Source organism: Hoplias malabaricus, chromosome 11 (genome assembly GCF_029633855.1).
Source record: "Hoplias malabaricus isolate fHopMal1 chromosome 11, fHopMal1.hap1, whole genome shotgun sequence".
In the NCBI taxonomy this organism is placed as follows: domain Eukaryota; kingdom Metazoa; phylum Chordata; class Actinopteri; order Characiformes; family Erythrinidae; genus Hoplias; species Hoplias malabaricus.
Window position 1 is genome coordinate 7,052,713 of NC_089810.1, and position 23,130 is coordinate 7,075,842.

The 23,130-nt window shown below is 45.8% G+C and overlaps 1 protein-coding gene and 1 long non-coding RNA gene across 3 annotated transcripts; one reads left to right on the plus strand and one right to left on the minus strand.

Annotated features, from left to right (window-relative positions):
* Positions 1-1,003: 1,003 nt before the first annotated feature.
* On the minus strand, positions 1,004-8,259 carry LOC136709303 (uncharacterized). Its single transcript, XR_010804485.1, has 3 exons — positions 8,185-8,259; positions 1,354-1,466; positions 1,004-1,251 (listed from the first exon to the last, which is right to left on the minus strand). It is a non-coding gene; the product is annotated as an uncharacterized lncRNA (long non-coding RNA).
* Positions 8,260-8,536: 277 nt separating this feature from the next.
* lysmd4 (LysM, putative peptidoglycan-binding, domain containing 4) lies at positions 8,537-22,877 on the plus strand. 2 transcript variants are annotated; one of them, XM_066685276.1, is made up of 4 exons: positions 8,537-8,665; positions 18,966-19,235; positions 20,089-20,127; positions 20,399-22,877. In XM_066685276.1, exons 2-4 carry the CDS (start codon positions 18,966-18,968, stop codon positions 20,984-20,986), a joined length of 897 nt encoding a protein of 298 aa, XP_066541373.1. In that variant the 5' UTR covers positions 8,537-8,665; the 3' UTR covers positions 20,987-22,877. The 2 variants fall into 2 exon arrangements, with proteins under 2 accessions (XP_066541373.1, XP_066541374.1); XM_066685277.1 differs by lacking the exon at positions 20,089-20,127.
* Positions 22,878-23,130: the final 253 nt, after the last annotated feature.

Sequence of the window (23,130 nt, forward strand, 5' to 3'; positions counted from 1 at the left end):
GGAAGAATTTATCACTAAGGTCGAGCCCTTGTCCAAGATCAAGTTCATATGTGACAATGTTTAGTGCGTCGTGTAGGCTTTAATCTTCCCGTGGATTTCCGGAGATGAATCGTCCACCAAGGCCTCCTTGGAGTTATGAATCACGTTCACCTGGGGAGCTGACGTTTAATCAATAAAACTCCTGACCCGGTGCCGTGACCCGGAGCCGCCAGGATTAATTTTGTTTTCCCACACTGGCTCCCGCAGACCTCCCGCAGACATAATGACCGGCCTCAAGCTGATCGGCAAATCACCTGCGCTGTGCGCCATGTGGACACCGACGAACCAAAACACCACCATGTTAACGCTGAGGTTTTCATCCTCCTCGCCGACGCAACAGGTTTCTGCTAATATCTGATACTGGATTTCCGTGGAAGTCTGAAGTGAAGTGGGGCCCTGTAGAGTATGGGTTCAGGATTCCTGGCCCACACCGGCGTGAGCTGCTTTACATATGTTGCTTAGAAAGCGAAGGAAGCAGATAGCTTATATCTGATGTAATATTTATCACTGGATGTGTTTTTCTTCCCCCATGCATAACACATAACACATAACACATGTGTGTCAGTGAAATGCATGAAGCTAACCTTTCATTGAGGCCTCCTTTTGAATGGTTTAAAGTGCAATAAAAGGACTACACTGCCATCTAGAGTCGGGAGCTGATACATATCGCTGTGACTTGTAAAATTCACATGCAGAATGCATGCAGTCATGGCAGAATCAAAGAAGAGGATGTACGGGATATATTTAATAATAGGACACACTTCCCATGAACATGTCATGATGTAAATATGGAAAAGTGAGTATTCACCTTGACTTGATTTGCGTTTGCAGTATTTCACATGAAGACAAATAAATAAATAAATAAATAAATAAATAAATACATAAATAAATGCCCATCTCATAAGTGCATGCAGTTCTCTCTCAATTTGGGCAACACACACACACTGTACTGTTGTGTGTTATTCCACCCCCACCATCCCTCCACGCCCCCTCACTTGGGCGAGCTGCTCAGTGGCCCTGAAACACAGCACATTACACCGCTTCACTGCTCCGTGCTCAAAGTTGCACCCTCCATCTGAATGTGATGTAAATGATACAATGTACTGCTGGATGCAGGAGTTCGCAATTGGTCGTACGTTGCCTTGAGCTGGCTTTAAAAACGTGTGAGGTGAAATCAAGGCCAGCGCTCGGCGAAGAGACGACATCCGTCACCTATAATCAAGGGATAACACTCAGATTTCAATGAGCAGATATGAGCGTTTTCATTACACATAAACAAACCTAAGCACTTGAAAAACTGGTGCAAATACGAACCAGTGTACACTGGTTGTTACTCAGACCGGGTCTGTGCTTTGTCTCAGATGGTCAACTGAAGGTCAGTGGCTCTTTCCGGTTGGGAAGCCATGAGTTCTAAGTGCAGAGAAGGGCTAGGGGAAAACACACACACAGTGTAAAATATGCATGACATCAATTAACTCAGCCTCAGCCAAAGCCAGCCCACTGTAGAGAGAGTTAAATATACATGCTAAAGATACAGCAGTGTCAATCAGTCACTGCACGACTGGTGACGGTGGGCTTTATCTGTGAAGAAGCAGAGGTCAGTAAGCTCCATGCGTCGGAACAATGCAGATAATGATGGGTCTTTCGGGGCGTGAAATCAGAGACTAGCTCTGACCCAGATGACAGCTTGTACGCTCATCAGATCATGCCATCTGTGTAATCTGCCACTGAGAATGCACATATGCCCCATTCCTGGAAGGATTGCACTGAAGAGTTTAACAGGGCTGACTGAATGGCACATTCCATTTGCAATGCACTTCCATCACTGGGTTTGGCTGCATCAGAATTAAAGTCAACATTTCGTTTTCCGTATTTAACTTGAATATAAATTCAGCAGTATTCTGTGTGTTTACTGAACAATATGTTAATATCACTGAGGTCGTAACACCAAGGTACATCTTCTGTACTTAAGGAACTTAAAGAACACGCACTGTATTTTTGTAAGTAAATATTCTCCCGTGTTTACAGTTCTGGTCGTGTAAACAGCCCTGTACAGAGCATCCACTTTCAGCACCTGTTCCTTTAAATGATAACGAGCCGCTCTCTGTTCACCCCGACCCCGAGTGCACAGCAGTGAGGAGCGAGGAGCAGAAGCTCTGGCTTTTAGCTGTTTTCACTCTGTGCTCTTATTTCTCCGCGCTCATTGTGTCTGTTTTGCTGAGTTTAACCTCGTCTTTACGCTTTCACATAAACACAGGTCCAGCGCTGTGATTGGACAGACTCAGATGAGGGGGCGGGGCATTTCTAAAGGCTTTGCACTTAACGTCAGAAGCAGAGCAGAATCAGAACGACTCGTTGTATCCCGTGTTTTCTGATTTAGGCAGGTTACAAACTGTCTGGGTGGCCTTGTTTCACAGTGTGTGGATTGGTGGGCTCTGGGTCCACACATTAATGTGCACCTGCCCTGAACAAGTGGCTGTTTCATAGATTCTCAATTGTGCATGCACAGTGTGTGTCCGTAAGGTCAGACTGCCCAGTGCTAAGCAGCTAAAGGGTTAAAAAGCCTCCCAAACATTGGAACTGCATTCATGGAACTGGAGTGACATTTGTGAGCCATGAGTCATCATTGTCCCAGTTCCATACCTGACCTCACTAATGTTATCACTGTTTAATTCCATCAGATCCCCACAGCAATGCTCTAACATTCAATGTAAATTCTTCTATGTAAAGTAGGGACTTTTTCTACTAAAAGTAGAGACAAACTGATTTCAGAACACACGCAGATGGAGCGAGGGCAGCACGGTGGAGCAGCAGGTGGTGTCTCTGTCTCACAACAGCAGGGTCCTGGGGTTGTGTGTTCGAGACTTGCTCCGGGTGAACCCACAGCTCCAGCGGTTGGGGTGCTCCGGTTTCCTCCTCTGGTCCAAAAACACTGATAAGTGGACTGGTGACTCAAAAGTGTCCATGTGTGAGAGGGTGTGTGAGTGTGTGTTACCAGGTGAAAAACTGACACCACCCTCCAGGGTGTTTTCCTGTCTTGTGCAGAGTGATTCCGGGTAGGCTCCGGACCCACCGCCCTGAACTGGATAAGGGTCACAGACAATCAATGACCGCGACCCTGAATTGGATACGCGGTTACAGATAATGAATGAATGAATGACAATGAATGAATGAATGCTGATGGAGGAGGTTCCCATTTTTGCCACATAGCATATCTTTAAAATTAATTTAGTATCACTGTAATTATTATTCTGACTGTTATCATTTTGATGCTGTATTTACCCTATAGGTACCTTAAAAAACAACAACGTACAGTGTCTGATTCCCTGAAAATATTTGGGTGGTGAGTGTGTGAAACTATCCACAGGTGTGTGTGTGTGTCTGGGTGAGTGTGTGAAACTGTCCACAGGTGTGAGTGAGTGACAGGGTGAGTGTGTGGAACTGTCCACAGGTGTGAGTGACTGGGTGAGTGTGTGAGTGACAGGGTGAGTGTGTGAATGACTGAGTGAGTGTGTGAAGCTGTCCACAGGTGTGTGTGAGTGACTGGGTGAGTGTGTGAGTGACAGGGTGAGTGTGTGAAACTGTCCACAGGTGTGAGTGCATGAGTGACTCAGTGAGTGTGTGAAACTGTCCACAGGTGTGAGTGACTGGGTGAGTGTGTGAGTGACTGGGTGAGTGTGTGAGTGACAGGGTGAGTGTGTGAGTGACAGGGTGAGTGTGTGAAGCTGTCCACAGGTGTGTGTGAGTGACAGGGTGAGTGTGTGAAACTGTCCACAGGTGTGAGTGTGAGTGACTGGGTGAGTGTGTGATGATCTGCGAAGGAGAGGAGCCCTGGTGTGTTCCTGCCTTGTACCAATGTTTTCAGGTGGGTTTTAAAGGAACTGAAACCCTGATCAGATCAGAAGTTGTTAGAGAAAATTAATCAATGTATTAATGAATGTAATGCCTTACTTTTAAATTAGTCTTGGGAAGTGTTAATAATATCTGAAATAACCTACTGGTTTAACTCATTGTTCCGTAGTTCTCACAAAAACACGCCTTTGAGGAGAATCTGCCGTAAAATATCTGGCGCTTCCTATAAACCATCAGGAAAAAGCACTTTAATGCAAGGTTTACAACAACTTCTATATGCTTTTAAAACATTGTATTTGAATGTTTTATCAAAATCAACAAGCCCACGGTGACAGCTAACAGAGCCCGTGTTGCATGACTGCAACAACAAATGCCAGCAAAATAATCTCAGATGGCTTTCTGATGTATTAGACAACATGATGACATACATGAACAAATGCTCTCAAATTCTGTAGCGTCTACAAGCACGGACGGAATAACATGCTGGACGATTTGGATGAGATTAATTCGTTTTATACCAGAGACAAGCTCTAATCCAGCACTGGTAAACCTTCTCTCTCTCCTGTAGTCCACTTAATTACACCAGGCTGCATCCACACAAACAGTGTCTTAGACACGGATGAACCCTGCCTCGTTTCTGGGCTGGAACCCAGAGGTTTGGGAAGCAATAGCTTTGGTGGAAATGCACCACTGAACCGTTCCATGTTGGTGGAAAAGGGCTAACTGTGTTAAGGGAGACACACTGAAGAGGGCGCAGGTCCCAAAAGGCAGAAAAAAACACTCTAAATATGCACCTGATAGTAGCCTTATTTCCCGGACACATCAGCAGTCTCTAAAGTCGGTCAGTACAGTGGTGCCACAAGTAGTGTCACTGTCACACAGCTCCAGGGTCTTGGAGGAGAGGAGTGTGGTGTGTTCTCTCTGTGTCTGCGTGGGTTTCCTCCGGGTGACTGTCTGTGAGGAGTGTGGTGTGTTCTCCCTGTGTCTGCGTGGGTTTCCTCCGGGTGACTGTCTGTGAGGAGTGTGGTGTGTTCTCCCTGTATCTGCGTGGGTTTCCTCCAGGTGACTGTCTGTGAGGAGTGTGGTGTGTTCTCTCTGTGTCTGTGTGGGTTTCCTCCAGGTGACTGTCTGTGAGGAGTGTGGCGTGTTCTCTGTGTCTGCGTGGGTTTCCTCCGGGTGACTGTCTGTGAGGAGTGTGGTGTGTTCTCTCTGTATCTGCGTGGGTTTCCTCCGGGTGACTGTCTGTGAGGAGTGTGGTGTGTTCTCTCTGTGTCTGCGTGGGTTTCCTCTGGGTGACTGTCTGTGAGGAGTGTGGTGTGTTCTCTCTGTGTCTGCGTGGGTTTCCTCCGGGTGACTGTCGGTGAGGAGTGTGTTGTGTTCTCTCTGTGTCTGCGTGGGTTTCCTCCGGGTGAATGTCTGTGAGGAGTGTGGTGTGTTCTCTCTGTGTCTGCGTGGGTTTCCTCTGGGTGACTGTCTGTGAGGAGTGTGGTGTGTTCTCTCTGTGTCTGTGTGGGTTTCCTCCGGGTGACTGTCGGTGAGGAGTGTGTTGTGTTCTCTCTGTGTCTGTGTGGGTTTCCTCCGGGTGACTGTCTGTGAGGAGTGTGGTGTGTTCTCCCTGTGTCTGCGTGGGTTTCCTCTGGGTGACTGTCTGTGAGGAGTGTGGTGTGTTCTCTCTGTGTCTGCGTGGGTTTCCTCCGGGTGACTGTCGGTGAGGAGTGTGTTGTGTTCTCTCTGTGTCTGCATGGGTTTCCTCCGGTTTCTTTCCACGCTCCAAAAACTCACGTTGTTAGGTGGATTGGAGACTCAAAAGTGTCCCTAGGTGTGAATGTGTGTGTTGCCCTGTGAAGGACTAGTGCCCCATCCAGGGTGTGTTCCCGCCTCGTGCCCAGTGATTCCGTGTAGACTCCGGACCCACCACCGCCCACCAGAATCTGTTAAGTTGTATAAGTGTGTGATTGTGTCTTAAACCCACCTCAGATTAGAGAAGCCCCTGAGGTTAAGATGTTAATGCATTCATCTCCTCAGAGAAGAAGAACAAACCTACCGTGCCCCACGTTTATTTTGGTCAGATGCTCTGACCTCAGCCTGACTCAGCGCTAAACCTCTGACCTCATCACAGCCAGCAGAGTGTATGCGTCTGCCCAGACAAAGCACGCAAGACAGAGGCCAAGCGCACAGAGGTCTGACAAGTGTCCCAGGGCTCTGTCCGTCAGCGTCCGGCGTCGGATCGGCCGAGGCAGGCTCGCTTCGTCCTCCGTATGCACGGAGGCCTGCTCACTCACCTGTGTTGTAACTCCACTGACTGAAACAACCTGATCTCTCTCCAGCAGCTCAGCCTCATTGTTGACTCATCCGTCACTGTAATGAACCTGAGCTCCACAGTGAGGGAGACCCTCGCAAAAGGCTTCCACGACGGGCTGAGCCTCCACTCACAACCTTCTAGAAGATCAAATAGATTCACAGAAACAAAACAATGTCAAAGCCAGTGGAAGAGGGGCCATGACCGGGAGTAACCTCTCACACACGAGTGGTCCTCATCCTCAGAGAATCAGTTTGTTTCCTGAAGACAAATGGCTCCATCTAGAGGACACACTGGAATTGACAATATGTAGAACTTCTAGTAGAGTCTTTAGACAGACACAGAATAAGTCGATGTACAAATGAGGAAGGCAATGATTACAATTATAGTGTCTAATTCTATAAAAGCCAAGACAGAAAAAAGTGAATATTTGGATTATAGTTTTGTCACTGGGAAAAGGACCCCCCCCCCTCACACCCCCAGTAAACAAAGGGCATCTACTGACTCTTGTGGGGGCTCCTGACTAGAGAGATAACTTATTACATATCAACCTTCAGTACACTCTGATATCACATCTACCACCTTTAGATTAAAATTAGCTTAAATTATTAATTGATCGATTATTCATTCATTGTCTGTGACCCTTATCCAGTTCAGGATCACGGTGGGTCCGGAGCCTACCCAGAATCACTGGGAACAAGGTGGGAACACACCCTGGAGGGGGCGCCAGTCCTTCACAGGGCAACACACACTCACACCTACAGACAGTTTTGAGTAACCATTCCACCTACCGTGTGTTTTTGGAGCGTGGGAGGAAACCGGAGCACCCGGAGGAAACCCACGCAGACACAGGGAGAACACACCACACTCCTCACAGACAGTCACCCGGAGGAAACCCACGCAGACACAGGGAGAACACACCACACTCCTCACAGACAGTCACCCGGAGGAAACCCACGCAGACACAGAGAGGACACACCACACTCCTCACAGACAGTCACCCGGAGCGGGACTCGAACCCAAACCTCCAGGTCCCTGGAGCTGTGACCGAGACACTACCTGCTGCGCCACCTGCTTAAAACTATTTAATTGGTCGATTAATGAATTGATTAATAATGGAATAACTGATTAAAACTAAATATTAAGAACAAAATAATTATAATAATTAAAATAACTGGTGGCCAGGTCCACTTCTTCCTGCTGTGAACAGGCTTCAATAAACTACCCCTAAATCTTGCAAACAAATCCCGATCAATTAAATCAATACGTTATTTAAACCTCCGAAGGATTTAGCTGTTCACTTTTAAAAATGAAAATGTCTTTACAGGAAGAAATAAGTGTTCTAACAGACAACAAAATGGACGGCACCAGAACGCTGCAGGAACTGTCACTACTTCTCAGCTCCTGGGTCTCAGTGACCTGGGATCCACACTCACCTCCACTCCCTCTCTGTGCTTTGCATGTATGAGGCCCCGGGTTCAACCCCCGGCATCTCCACAGGGCAGCCTTGGCCTAATGTTTACAGACCGGGCTTCCCCAGGACCAGCAGGAACATCCATGGCTGAAGTGCCTTTGAAATGGCACTGAACCCCCAAATGCTCTCTGGGTGCTGGGGAATGGCTGCCTGCAGCTCTGGGTGTGTGTTCACAGCCAGAGGCTATATATCACTGCTCTTACTGTTTATGATGCCTTCTACAAACTGGGGGAAAGTGTAAGGCAAGGGAATGACTTACTAATCTGTGGGTACAAGATAGTCAGTGCATGGTGATCACTTTATAAAGCATGGAAACAAGATATTTTAGTAATATGTAGGTATTATTAAGCTTAATTTATTTTGTAGGACGTCACCAGCAGGGCTCTGTGTAGGTTTAAAAAGCTGCTTTTACGGCCTATTTCTCATCAGAATCGGTTCCTGGCAAATTTCTCTGATGCGGGGAAGAAAACAGCGAGTTATTTGTGAAATCCTGGGGGTTTCAGAGCCCTGTTTACCTCACCTTTATAGGAACAGTCTGTTTGACACGTCGGTCGGACAGAGGAGTGTGATCTCAACCGAACTTAACAGAGTAGCGTTAACCGTCAGTTCAGATTTTAGACTCGTCCTTTTGTGCAAACCCGGAGATATAAAATTACACACAGACATTTCTGAGCAAATTTGAGTCTCACAAACATATTTTATGTAGGTTTCTGTTGAGAAACGAAGCTTCTTCGAGCTGTGTGAACTTTGTGCGGACGGATCTATAAATCAATTTGACGAGGGCATGATTTGTAGATCGGCGTTGCTCGGCTAAGCCAATCGGAAGCAGATAGAGGCGTAGCCTTTGGGAACATGAGGTCGAAATGAGCTCTGTGATTGGTTGCGGCAGCTGTCAATCAGAGGGCTGTCCCCGGTGAAAACAAGCGGGTTAGGGCTGAGGCTGGCACTTTCTCCGCTGTAGTTATTTTGGTCTCAGTATGTAGCAGGTTTTTTCTCGAAAGGTGAGTAGCTTTCAGTTCGTTTGCGGTTATTCGGTTTCCTTTAGAAAGAACAGTGGCTCAGCCGCTTAATGCCAATTTTGTGGATAGATAAAGCCGAGCTTGGAGGCTGTAGGAGTTCATTAAACTCAAGAGTTGTCACCGAGTCTAACCTTGGAGCAACAGTGTAGACTAATGTACAGCAGTGAGTTGTAGTCCGGCCTAATATCACCAATATATATATGTGTGTGTGTGTGTGAGAGAGAGAGAGAGAGAGATAGATATAGAGAGAGAGAATAAGTTAAGAATGACCTCCTTGTTTCTAATCTTAATGTCAATATTATTTTATGAGCTCCCCTGACCCTATAGAAGCACTGTGTACTTAATGTATACAATTATAGACTGTAGTCAATCTGTTGCTCTGTAGCCCCCGTTCTCCCTGTTCTGTGGTGGTGGTGTGTTAGTGTGTGTTGTGCTGGTGTAGAGTGGATCAGACACAGCAGTGCTGCTGGAGTTTTTAAACCCTGTGTCCACTCTCTGTCCACTCTGTGAGACACTCCTCCCTCGTTGGTCCACCTTGTAGATGTAGAGTCAGAGACAGTAGCTCATCTGTCGCTGCACAGTGTGTGTCGCTCGTCCTCTAGTCCTTCATCAGTGACACAGGACGCTGTCGGCTGGATGTTTTTGGTCGGTGGACTGTTCTCAGTCCAGCGGTGACACAGGTCCAGCTGCTCTGCTGCGTCTGATCCACTCATACCAGTACAACACACACTCACACCTAGTGCTGGGCGATATGAGCACAAATCAATATCACGATTAATTGTACATTTTAGCACGATTACGATTAATGAATGATTATTTTGTTGTTATATTTATGACCCTCATAGTTCAGTTCAGAGGCTTGTGCTGTAAATATGCTCCAGAATTAAATATGGAATAGTTTTTCTAATGTCATTGGGAACTTGTTCCTCTCGTTTTCTGAGCACTATTTATATTTGGTGTGTGACTGTGCTTTTTTGTGTGTGTGTTTGCATTTGACCTCTTTTTGTTCAGTGTCGTCTTAATTAAAGTCAAAACAGAGCTGCTGGAGTGGCTCGGTCGGCCTCAGCGTTTAGGCTCTCCTCCATGTTGCTTCCCTGTTGCTGATAGTGGGCAGAATCAAGTGGTAGTGTGGTTTTAAAGGGACAGTACATTAACACACAGTGGGGACATAACAGATTAATAAAAACAGTTAAATATAATTGATATAGACAAGTTCTGAATGTCGATATCGATTACTTGCCCAGATCCACTCACATCCCTGCAGCACAGAAAATGACTCAGTGCTCACTTAATACTTGCTCTGTGATGGTGTGTGGGGGTCCTAAGAAGTGAAGAACAGGGTGAAAGTGGACTGTAATAGTTGAGATTGGGAGAATGGACCAGGACTGTAGAAACAAGGGGGTGGTTTTAATGTTTTGGCTGATTTATATAACGTTCTTCATATCTTCAGTCAGTACGGACGATAGATTTGTAAAGTTCTAACTTCTGAAGACTCAGGTCATATCAGTGTTAGTTTAACCTTTGTCCTGGGATCAATATGAGAAATATCTGTCTGAAGAGAGCACAGATCTCCTTCACATCTTAGTGGTCGACTTATAACCTTCGTACGGATCCTTCAGCTTCATGAATATGGATTTTCAAATAATGAGCCCCAAAGCAAGAGGTGCACATTCAGCCCTGTGTCTACTGTCACTAACATCAAAATCCCCATATGTAAATCGTCTAAACCAGATCTCACAAGTACGTTTGGATACAATATTATCCCCAAGAACAGAACAACTCACACACTCCGTTTTCACACTACTTTATTTTTTGGTAATTTTTTTGGTGAATAAAATAAAATGACAAGAAATAATCAGTAAGTGTAGTGAAGCAGTTTAACAGTAGTGCTCTAAAACCACTGCGGTTACCTGGGTTTGGACGCCCCTGCAGCAGACAAGAGCTGAGTAGCAGCTGGCATTGGAACGGGTCTATGTTCTGTAGAATACACTCTCACACACACTACACACAGTGTCCCAAGACACTGCACTGAGGACCCACTAAACTCCAACAGAAAGCAACTATAGGAAAAACAGTTTAAAAATTCTTCCAAAAGACAAAAGCCTGAATCGTTGAATGCATTTGTACATACTTTTAATAATCTGTTCTGGTAATGTTTACATTACCACTTTAATAATAAGATAACTGAATAAATCCAGTTCAGAACGTGCGGCACGGTGGAGCAGCAGGTAGTGTCTCTGTCACAGCTCCAGGGACCTGGATGTTGTGGGTTTGAGGCCCGCTCCGGGTGACTGTCTGTGAGGAGTGTGGTGTGTTCTCCCTGTGTCTGTGTGGGTTTCCTCCGGGTGACTGTCTTTGAGGAGTGTGGTGTGTTCTCCCTGTGTCTGTGTGGGTTTCCTCCGGGTGACTGTCTGTGAGGAGTGTGGTGTGTTCTCCCTGTGTCTGTGTGGGTTTCCTCCGGGTGACTGTCTGTGAGGAGTGTGGTGTGTTCTCTCTGTCTGTGTGGGTTTCCTCCGGGTGACTGTCTGTGAGGAGTGTGGTGTGTTCTCTCTGTGTCTGTGTGGGTTTTCTCCGGGTGACTGTCTGTGAGGAGTGTGGTGTGTTCTCCCTGTGTCTGTGTGGGTTTTTTATAAAAAGTGTTTTTAGATTGAAATCGTCAACATCACCTTTAAATCATGTGGAAAATATATATTTACGTGAAGGCCCCACAAAGTACGATTTACCAGCAGGAAACTCTGTTTTTTTTGTATAATCCAGGACTTTCCATGTTGGTGTGGTGTCAGCAAAAAGCAGAAGTAGCTGCTGATGGATGTTGTGTGGAACTTGTTTATTTTTATTTAATTTGAAGCCACAACTCGCCAACGCAATCTACACCTTTTATTTTATGACTTTTAGCTTTCATCCACACGTTTATAAGCAAAACTGATGAGTCTATGCTTTGCCGTTCTACCTGGAAAAAAAAACCAATGCTCATCTAATAACCACCTCGACAGATTCAAAACAAAATAAACTCTCCCTAACAACAGAAAAACAACCTGAACAAAAACACACCCAGCGCATCTCGATTCCCACCAGAACAACTTCACATTAACACTCTCTGAACACTTCAGCGTCGGAGCCTTCACAGACGACATGAGGATTACGTCACACTTCACAACAATTTTTTATACAATGTCAGAATTTTGGTAATTTACCATTGTTTACAAAATAAACAAATGTTTACACATTTCATTGTTTCTTATTAATGTGTGAAATTGTTAGATTTGTACTAAAATAAATTGAAATGAATATAATTTTAACAAAGCATTTAATATATTATTAATTTAATGTGTTTTGTTGAACAGTGTTCTTAAAATGAATACAAATATTTTCAGTGTTTTTTTTTTTTTCTTTCGTATCGCCAAAAATATCGTTATCACCAAAACACCTTGAAATATCGTGATAGTATTTTAGGGCCATATCGCTCACCCCTAAACCTGACACTACACTGCCTTTTCACTAGATCAGTGTTTGTTGTGACTACAATTTTGTGCCCTGCAAATCTGTCCACTGGTGTGTGTGTGTGTGTGTGTGTGTGTGTGTGCGTATTTTTACTTTACTATATCAGTTGAACACAGCACACAGCATCTGTCGTCCACACGCTCCAAAAACACACGTTGGTAGGTGGAATGGTTACTCAAAAGTGTCTGTAGGTGTGAGTGTGTGTTGCCCTGTGAAGGACTGGCGCCCCCTCCAGGGTGTGTTCCCGCCTTGCGCCCAATGATTCCAGGTAGGTTCTGGACCCACCGCGACCCTGAACTGGATAAGGGTTACAGATAATGAATGAATTAATTTGTGAACACTTGCACAATATATGTTTACAAATAATTTTCATTTATAAAATGTGTGTAACCACTTCGTCCTGATCAGCGTTGTGGCGATCTCACCCAGAATTACTTTAAATCATTAAAAAAACAATGTTAAGAGTAATGTTTCCCAGCTGTAGGCATCTGAACTGCAGCTGAACGGCTGAGTGTCAGTCTTTGTTTATAAAACGCACACAACGACACTAAACCGAGCCACAAAACCAAATGAAGCTTCACCAGTCTGGGAGCTTTTCAGCTTTAAACCAAAGGCAAAGGGAGAGCCAGGTGATTCAGATCTCATCAGGTTTACTGATTCCAGGGAACAGTGAGGGGTGTAGCACCAGGACCAGGATAAACAAAGTCATTTGGGGCGGTAGTATCACACATCGCAGTGTCTGACCCTGTTAAAACACAGTGACATTTCTAGATGCACCTCAGTCTCCCAAGTCTCTGTAAGCTCCAGCCAGCGTTATACATTCCTTTCTATTGAGGGGGTTTAGTCAGGTCATTCATCGCTGCATGTCCCTCTCTCTAACACACACACACACACACACAACCCCTCGACCCCTCTGACTTTAACATTCAGATGATTACTTCATCTCTGTAACTAGTTTTAACCCTTTATTTGGAGAGGACTTGTTTCTTTGTCTGAAGCTAGTGATGATAATGGCCCCATTCGGACTGTAAGAGACACTGGTGACACTCGGGTGTTTGCTTTGTGCTGCCGCAGTTCTCTTGTGAACTCAGTCTCAGTGTTCTGATGAGGAAATGCTCTCCCGCTAAAGTAGGTGGCATCTGGGTTAATATTGGCTTTAGTCCAAGAACACTGTCCTTCTGGCTACTCACTTACTGTAGGAGAAACTTCACTCTGGGGACATCACCTAAGCACCAAAGTTTCCTGAGCTGCTCCCTGGAATAAATATCTGTCAGGAACACTCTCATCACTTTGTGTACGACACGTGGTCTGACCAAGGTTCAAGTTTGGTGTCAGAAGTTTCTCTCGTGGTCTTTGAGCTACACAAAACGTTAAACAAGCTTTCAGCGCCTGTTCCTTTAAATGATAATGAGCCGCTCGCTGTTCACCCCGACCCCGAGCGCACAGCAGTGAGGAGCGAGGAGCAGAAGCTCTGGTTTTTAGCCGTTTTCACTCTGTTCTCTTTCTTCTCCGTTCTCGTTTTTACAGCATTATTTATTTGTGAATGGTGTGAAACTGAATTGCGTTCTGAAGGAAGTGGGACGTTTGAACATTTGTTTATGGAAATAATCAGTGAAAAATTCTCATTCATTTGCTGCAGTGAATACTGTGAAAATAAGGACTTCTACCTGTTGACCTCTGCTTTAAGAATGAATGCTCCGCTGGGACGGTCCGACCCTAAAGCTAGGGTGTCCTCAGAAAAGCCAGGGGATCTTTGACCGATCCCTTTTTACTACTTTTCCATTGTAAATGTCGACATGAGCTGTTGACTGTTGGAATGTCACAGCTATTAGAAACTAGCCCTGGGCAATTATTGAAAATGAATCTAAATTCAGTAATCATTCGTTAATAATAATTGAAGTAAAATGTTAGATTAATCGTGATATTAATTTGTGATCGTATCGCCCGGCACTGGAAACCTCCGGTTCATTTTTATTAACGGTGAACCGCAGGCCTTTCCCTAGTAACATTGCCTCAGTAGTTTTGTTGAACTCCACTTAGCTCATTGTGTTTATTGTGTTTATGTTTATATAACGGTCTGGTTTTCTCTGGTCTCTATTCTGGCACCGTGATGGTAATTTGTTTGAAAATGGTGGTTTTATTTTATGTTTCATGCTGTGTTTATTTAGTGGATTTTCCAGTTCCAATTTCTCTATTTTTAATAACTAAATTTGGTGAGATGTTATTGCTCTTTAAAGCGGTTTAATTGTTTCTAATACTATACTGTTATCATTATATCAGTGGTGTATAATGGCTTTAAAGGCTAAGCAGCAGCGATATGAAAGTGTGAAACAAATAAACACAGTGGAGTTTGAGTTCCTAACTTGTGTTTATTGAGAGTCAGAAAACATGATATTTCTTACTAATTGAAGGAATAAGGTTTAAAAGACCGTTGGTCCCCCCCCCCCCCCCCCTCTCTCTCTAATAGGCGTCTTGCCTGTGACGTAGATGGTGGACAACAACTCTAGAAGCTGCACTTAATTTAATGCAAAATGACGAAAAGGTGTGTTGTTTTTGGCTGCAATCATTCAATGTACAGTGGGACATCTGTGAACAAATGGCCCAAAGATCCCAAAATATCCAGAAAATGGACTAAATTTGTCCACTTTAAACGGGCACTTTGGAAAGGACCATCCGCTCACTGCGTTATCTGTAGCTCATTTCACTGGCGCTTTTCCAACAATATGGGCATGTAAGGACACCAACGAAAGGTGTTCAAGAGCCTCTGTAACATGGAGGTAAACAGGGTAAGGACACTCACTTCGCCTGTTTTAGTTGGTGTTAGTTAGCGTTAGCTTGACTCGCTAAACTCGGTGTCTCAGATTATACTCGGCTACGTAGCTGCATTACGGAGGTTTATAGTGTCGGATGAATTCGAGTTCGACTTCGATCACATTTACAAGAATAACGGTGCCTCTACATTTGAGTTTAGCTTATTGCTAGGCTATTGTCATGAATAATGTTGGTTATTTAGCTAGATACTGTCATAACAGTCAGTCATAACGGTGTTTTACCGCGGCGTTGTTCAGCTGTTGTCCACCAGTGACGTCACGGTCGCGTTCAAGAATTTCCGTAGGAGCTCGAGTTTTTCCGTCAATTTAATAAAATTGTCAGTTTTAAAGCAAATTGAGCTGCTATTTTCATTTTAATTCATACTTATATCTGTCAGTAACTACAATAATGTGGAATATTCATGGAGGTACATTAAGTGGTGCTTAGCCTTTTAAATGACAGTAATGTAGTTTCTCAACAACAAATATTCCTAATTATTAGTGGGTAAAGTGGACGCTCTGTGAGAGAGTGCAGCTCTGTCTTCACCGCTGTGAGAGCACAGCCGGGCCGCTCTGGGTCTCCAGCTCTGTCTGTGCTCACTGAGTCTGTACGTGTTCAGCACTGTCCTCAGTGTCCGCTCTTTGACGTGGGCGAGGGACGGATCCAGAGCGCCCTGTCGACTGAGGGCTGTGTAACACTGCAGTGTGGTGCTGGAGGCTGCTGATCTCAGTCCAGTGTGTGATGGACTTCTGCTGTTGTTTGTCTATAATGTGTTTGAGTCTGATTCTTTGGGCGAGTGTGTGTCGAGGCTGTGAGGTGTGTGTGTTGAAGGTCAGAGACTCAGGACCAGTCGGGTTAGGGGGACACGGTTCTGTGTTCAGTTCTCTGCAGATCAGTGCTTTATAGTGGAGTGAGTGTGGGTCACTGGATTTGACGTGTTTCCAGAAGTTCTCTCTCTCTCTCTCTCTGCTCTCTTCTCTCTTTCTCTCTCTCTGCTCCTCTCTTTCTCTTTCTCTCTCTCTCTCTCTGCTCCTCTCTTTCTCTTTCTCTCTCTCTCTCTGCTCCTCTCTCTCTATCTCTCTGCACTCTTCTCTCTTTCTCTCTGCTCCTCTCTCTTTCTCTCTCTCTCTCTCTCTGCTCCTCTCTCGCTCTCTCTCTCTATCTGTGCTCTTCTCTCTTTCTCTCTCTCTCTCTCTCTGTGTGTGACATAATACTGTGGTGTGATAATCCTGGCATATTGACAGCCCCTAATTATAGTCTCGTTGACATCCATCCTGAAACGTGACACTCGTAGAGATGTGTACAGACTTCCCACCTTGAAAATGTGTCATTTTTTTCCCTCTTCCACCTAAACACCTATAAAACCATACAAACCAAAGCCATATCTTTCACCTTAAAAACCCTGAGAGCTCTTTTTGCCGTTCTTGTCTGTCATCGCCTGTGTTTCCACTGCGGAAAACACTGGAATATGAGTCTGAGCAGTACCCTTAATTAACCCTTAATCAGACCGCCATGATCCATTCATTCATTCATTGTCTGTAAGCACTTGTCCAGTTCAGGGTTGCGGTGGGTCTGAAGGGGGCGCCAGACACACACACTCGCATCTGTGGACACTTTTGAGCCGTCAATCCACCTACCAAGGTCATCCAGTCACGTTTGTATGATCTTATTACTTCCACTGCTCCTATGGGGAATCATTAGTGTGGGGATCTGGAGCCTTCCAACCCACACACACGACAACAACAAGACCATCCAGTCAGGTTTGTGTGTGCTGCCTGAGTCAGAGTGCAGAGACTTTAGAATAGCCCCACCTCCGTCGTCTGAGTCTGTCCAATCACAGCTCTGCAGCAAGAGACACATGGAGTGCAGAGAAAACAAACGAGGAAAGAGAACTGAGCAAAAACGGCTAAAATCCAGAGCTTCTGCTCCTCGCTGTGAGTGGTTCATCTGCTCATGCGTTCCCCATTCACCAACGTAGCAACACACAGCTATGAGTTTGAAAGGAAGGGGCAGTGTTAGCAGACAGAGCCGAGTGGTGTTTACAATTTCCATAAGCATGCAAATGAATACTTAAGTAATAATACCGCATAAATATTCGACTATCATCTTAGACAAGGCACGTTTATTCAGCGCCACGAAACCACCGGTGGTTTCAGAGTAGTAATCGTCACATTCTCTGCTTCATTACTTTTTGATGGTGTCATATAAAAGCTGGAACTGTGATGTATGTAAATATAAAGACAGATAATGAGAAATCTGCCTCAAGCAATCCATGTGCAATCCTTATTTAAAAAAAAATATATCGTATGAAGTTTTCATCTTATGTTTTATAATAGAAAATGCACATTTATCACGCAGTATCATTAATGGCCAGAAGAGGCGTTTGCCACCATTTTTGACATTTGTTGGATATTTATTCAAGTACATTTTTGCTTTTTAGAACCTAACAATGTCCAAAAAATGCTTTTCACGGCCCAAACATAAACCATGCAACGTATTTTTGAAGTAATGCATTAAAAAAGAAATTATGAAAAGACAAATTTCGATTCCCAAAGAAATACTATGAAATACCACGTGATCCTTGATTTAGACTTGAATAAATATCAAAATAAATATGTTTGGAACACTCAGAACATTTTCTGGTAAAGTTCTATAAATAAATCAACATGTGGATCACTGCTGATGTCTCTAGAGTCATTTATGGTGAAAAACAAAAAAAAAAGTGTATACATTTTTTGGCATTTAGGAGTCAATTGGAAGCATATGGGCGGCACGGTGGCGCAGCAGGTAGGTGTCGCAGTTACACAGCTCCAGGGACCTGGAGTTTGTGGGTTTGATTCCAGCTCCGGGTGACTGTCTGTGAGGAGTGTGGTGTGTTCTCCCTCTGTCTGCGTGGGTTTCCTCCGGGTGACTGTCTGTGAGGAGTGTGGTGTGTTCTCCCTCTGTCTGCGTGGGTTTCCTCCAGGTGACTGTCTGTGAGGAGTGTGGTGTGTTCTCCCTCTGTCTGCGTGGGTTTCCTCCGGGTGACTGTCTGTGAGGAGTGTGGTGTGTTCTCCCTCTGTCTGCGTGGGTTTCCTCCGGGTGACTGTCTGTGAGGAGTGTGGTGTGTTCTCCCTCTGTCTGCGTGGGTTTCCTCCGGGTGACTGTCTGTGAGGAGTGTGGTGTGTTCTCCCTCTGTCTGCGTGGGTTTCCTCCGGGTGACTGTCTGTGAGGAGTGTGGTGTGTTCTCCCTCTGTCTGCGTGGGTTTCCTCCAGGTGACTGTCTGTGAGGAGTGTGGTGTGTTCTCCCTCTGTCTGCGTGGGTTTCCTCCGGGTGACTGTCTGTGAGGAGTGTGGTGTGTTCTCCCTCTGTCTGCGTGGGTTTCCTCCGGGTGACTGTCTGTGAGGAGTGTGGTGTGTTCTCCCTGTGTCCGTGTGGGTTTCCTCCGGGTGACTGTCTGTGAGGAGTGTGGTGTGTTCTCCCTGTGTCTGCGTGGGTTTCCTCCGGGTGACTGTCTGTGAGGAGTGTGGTGTGTTCTCCCTCTGTCTGCGTGGGTTTCCTCCGGGTGACTGTCTGTGAGGAGTGTGGTGTGTTCTCCCTGTGTCTGCGTGGGTTTCCTCCGGGTGACTGTCTGTGAGGAGTGTGGTGTGTTCTCCCTGTGTCTGCGTGGGTTTCCTCCGGGTGCTCCGGTTTCCTCCCACAGTCCAAAAACACACGTTGGTAGGTGGATTGGCGACTCAAAAGTGTCCGTAGGTGTGAGTGTGTGAGTGAATGTGTGTGAATGTGTGAGTGCGTGTTGCTCTGTGAAGGACTGGCGCCCCCTCCAGGGTGTATTCCCGCCTTGCGCCCAATAATTCCAGGTAGGCTCTGGACCCACCGCGACCCTGAACTGGATAAGGGTTACAGATAATGAATGAATGAATGGATCCCCCGGTTTAAATGATGTCTGGAGGAATAATTCCAGAGCTGTGTGTTGTGTTCCTGATACAGATGCGGCGCGGGGACCCTCCCCCCCAGGCCTTCCAGGCTCCGGTGGACGTCCACGCCAGCGAGGACGGGCAGGTGTACATGTTCAGAGGCAGACAGGACGAGCTGGGGGTGTCCTCAGAGGACGAGGAGCTCAACGTCATGGAGCTTCGCCCTCGGAACTGGGACGCGCCGTCTCAGGAGCGAAGCGGCGTGGGAGAGCTGTTACTGCTGGAGAGGAAGATCACACACGAGGACAACCTCAACAAACTGGCTCTGCAGTACGGCTGCCAGGTATCTGACAAATCAGCGCTGCACGTCTCCGTTGTAGTGCTCCGTAAGGGTCAGGGATTAAAGCGGCTGTTGTGGTTGCATCTAGGTTTCAGTGGTTTTGATACGAGTAAACGTCATCAGCGTGTGTTTGCTGTATCATGAAGTTACATAGAAAGATGTCTAAAAAGACCACTGGCAAATACTCACTTCCTCACACTCAAAATTAATGGTAATTTTCATCAGGATTTTCCAGAACTGTGTAAAAGTGTAAGGCACCTGAGGACATGAGATTTAAGAAGCTATTTACCTGAGTAGTAAGATTGCAGGGCACCATATTTAAAAAGGTTTATAAATGGCATAGAAACACGTTTATTACATGGTTATTAATTAGGTTGTAAAGTCATTAATAATCATTTTTCTGTCTAATACTGAACGTGTCAGAACTCTTTTATTTGTCTTCTGCATTTAACCCCTCTGTGGCAGTGTACACACACACACACACACACACACACTAGGGGCTGTGAACACACACCCAGAGCGGTCGGCAGCCATCCCCGGCGCCCAGGGAGCAGTTGTGGGTTCGGTGCCTTGCTCAAGGGCCCCTCAGCCGTGGATTGAGGAGGAAGACAGCGCTGTTCCTTCACTCCCACCGCCCCCAGTTTTCCTGCCGCTCGTGAGAATCGAACCAACAACATTTCAGTCCTAAGCCCTTTTCTCTAACCATTAGGCCACGGCTGCTCAATGCTCACTGAGAATGTCGAGGTACAGGAGCTCAGACCTGAGAGTGTGTGACTTTAGTCATTGCACAGGTCTTTGTTAATGCATAAAAACACACTCTGGTGGTGGTTGATTTTCTAAAACTCTGTGGTTAAAGGTGCTGGAGCTGAGGGGGTTAATGTCGACTGATGGAGAGGTCAGTATTCAGCTCTGATTTCTAACTGTAGATGGATGTGGGTTCACTATTTGGTAAATAACAGGTCACTGTTACCGTTATAAACCATTATTAATGACTTTTAATGCATTAACAACATATTAAATAACCATTAGTAAGCAGATAGTGCTGATCATGCCCGTGAAGGCTGAAAAGGGGAGGAGTTAAGGGCGGCTTATGAATGCGTATGGGGTTATCATCCAGTGGTTATTTTTTACGGTTAATAAACGGCTTCTGTTTTCTCGTCCTCCAGGTGGCTGACATTAAGAGAGTGAACAACCTGATCAAAGAGCAGGATCTGTATGCGCTGAAGTCCATCAAGATCCCAGTGAAGAAGCATGGCCTGCTAACAGAGACGAACTCAGAGCTGGAGGATCCTCAGCGGAGATCTCCCTCGAGTCCACCTCCTCCGCCTCCTGACCCGCTCCGGGACGTTTCCGGGGCCGGCCGCTTGGTCAGGCCTCGGGTTCAGGAGTATACACACTTCCTCAAAGAAGTGGACAATGACATTGAGCGGCTGATCCTCACCACGGAGGCTCGGGAGGAGGGGTTTGGAAGAGGCTCCGATGGAGGCCGGCGCTGGGGTTCTAGAGGAAAGCGTCTGACGGGTCACGGGGCGGACTGGGGCATCCAGTGGTGGAACGCTGTGATAGCCATGCTGCTCATTGGGATCGTCTTGCCCATTTTCTACGTGGTGTACTTTAAAAGCCAAGAAAGCGTGGAGTCTGCGGCGGACGAAGCCATGGCGAACAGCACTGTGGCTACCTCAAATAACTCAGGAGCGAGCTTCAGCACGGCTAACCCCAGGGGTGTGATTAGGAACCACTTGGACAAGCCATAGACACACACACACACACACACACACACGAACATATACGGCCCATAGCCCATGATGGGGGTTTTAAACATGTGCAGACGCTGCAGTGGGGACTTTTAAATATCTGGGTATTTGCCATAGGAACAAAAGGGTTAATGAACCACATTAGCCGCCAGAATAAAGGAGTGCAGTCCTCTTCAGAATGGAGCCTAGAAATGAATGACTTACGACATGGGAGTATTTTAATTATTACATTTTTATATAAAAAATACATGTACACGTGGGCGGCGCAGTGGTGCTACCCCTTCATTTCACTTTTCAGGCCACTGACCTCCCAACAGGACGTCTTAGTAGTGTGTGTGTGTGTGAGTGACTAGGTGAGTGTGTGAAATTCTCCAGAGTCGTGTGTGTGTGTGTGTGAAATTATTCACAGTTGTGAATAATCGTGTGTGTGTGCGCATGTGTGAAAGAGTGTGAAATTATTCACAGTTTTGTGCGAGAGAGTGTGAGAAATTATTTGTGTGTGTGTGTGTGAGAGAGAAATTATTCACAGTTTTGTGTGTGTGTGTGTGTGTTACTTGGTGATGGACTGAGGCCTGGTTCTGGTCGTGTTTGTGCCTTACACAGTGAATCCACTGCGTCCCAGATCAGGATGAAGCAATTACAGAAGATGAATGAATGAGTAAATATTTATCTCACAGTAAAAAGATCACCCTAAAAATAACACTGCAGCGTTAGAATGTTAGAAATCACCTGTTTGAATTATGCAGTGACTACCGTACCTCTGTGTGAAACTGCTCAGACCTGGTTTCACTCAGTCAGTCAGTCACTCACTCACTCACTCAGTCACTCACTCACTCACTCAGTCACTCACTCACTCAGTCAGTCCATCACTCACTCAGTCCATCACTCACTCAGTCAGTCACTCACTCACTCAGTCAGTCACTCAGTCACTCACTCAGTCAGTCCATCACTCACTCAGTCCATCACTCACTCAGTCAGTCACTCACTCACTCAGTCAGTCACTCACTCAGTCACTCACTCACTCAGTCAGTCCATCACTCACTCAGTCCATCACTCACTCAGTCAGTCACTCACTCACTCAGTCAGTCACTCAGTCACTCACTCAGTCAGTCCATCACTCACTCAGTCCATCACTCACTCAGTCAGTCACTCACTCACTCACTCAGTCACTCACTCAGTCACTCACTCACTCAGTCAGTCCATCACTCACTCAGTCCATCACTCACTCAGTCAGTCACTCACTCACTCAGTCAGTCACTCAGTCAGTCACTCACTCAGTCAGTCCATCACTCACTCAGTCCATCACTCACTCAGTCAGTCACTCACTCACTCAGTCAGTCACTCAGTCAGTCACTCACTCAGTCAGTCACTCACTCAGTCAGTCACTCAGTCAGTCACTCACTCAGTCAGTCCATCACTCACTCAGTCCATCACTCACTCAGTCAGTCAGTCACTCACTCAGTCAGTCACTCAGTAATGTTTAACAAAATGCTCCTCAAAGGGTGTAAGACCCTGCTTTGTATCAATGCCCCAGCGTCTACTGTTAGAGACTGGAGTTAGTGGACTATCTCTTTGTGGAGAAGAGTATTAACGTTTTGTGGAAATCAAACACTCACAATATTGTCCTGTTTGTTTTTGATGTTAAAGCCATGAGAAAGACTGATGCCACAGAATGTAGCCCCAGATGGTGGTCCAATAGGTAATCGTTGGACTAGAAGACTGACCCTGTGGGTTCGTTTCTGTGACCCGGTTTGTCCTGTTTGAACGAAAGAGCCGAATGTTCTCATGTTTTTTATGGTACCGAGTTGCAGTGTAATACCAAAAGTGCCAATAAATCAATGTACTTTTTGTGCATGGTCTTGTTAAGTGCAATAAAGACTTTCATTTAAAAGCACAGCAGTATTTCTTCAGCTGCAGAGTTGATTAAATTAAAGCCTGTACAGTTAAGTGTTGTGTTTGTTCTTCGTGCCTTGTTCATAAAACTCTTCTACAACAGCTACAGTGTGTGATCTGTTACAGTTTTAATGAGAACAGTGACAGAAGTATTTAGATGACTGGAGAGGCACCTGCCCTGTGAAGGACTGGCGCCCCCTCCAGGGTGTATTCCTGCCTTGCGCCCAATGATTCCAGGTAGGCTCTGGACC

Bases quoted from the DNA above. Each gene is read 5' to 3' on its own strand.
- lysmd4 (XM_066685276.1), top strand. From the start codon at position 18,966: ATGCGGCGCGGGGACCCTCCCCCCCAGGCCTTCCAGGCTCCGGTGGAC. The intron at 19,236-20,088 runs GTATCTGACAAA...CTGTGGTTAAAG, and splicing joins CTCTGCAGTACGGCTGCCAG to GTGCTGGAGCTGAGGGGGTT. The intron at 20,128-20,398 runs GTCAGTATTCAG...CTCGTCCTCCAG, and splicing joins TAATGTCGACTGATGGAGAG to GTGGCTGACATTAAGAGAGT.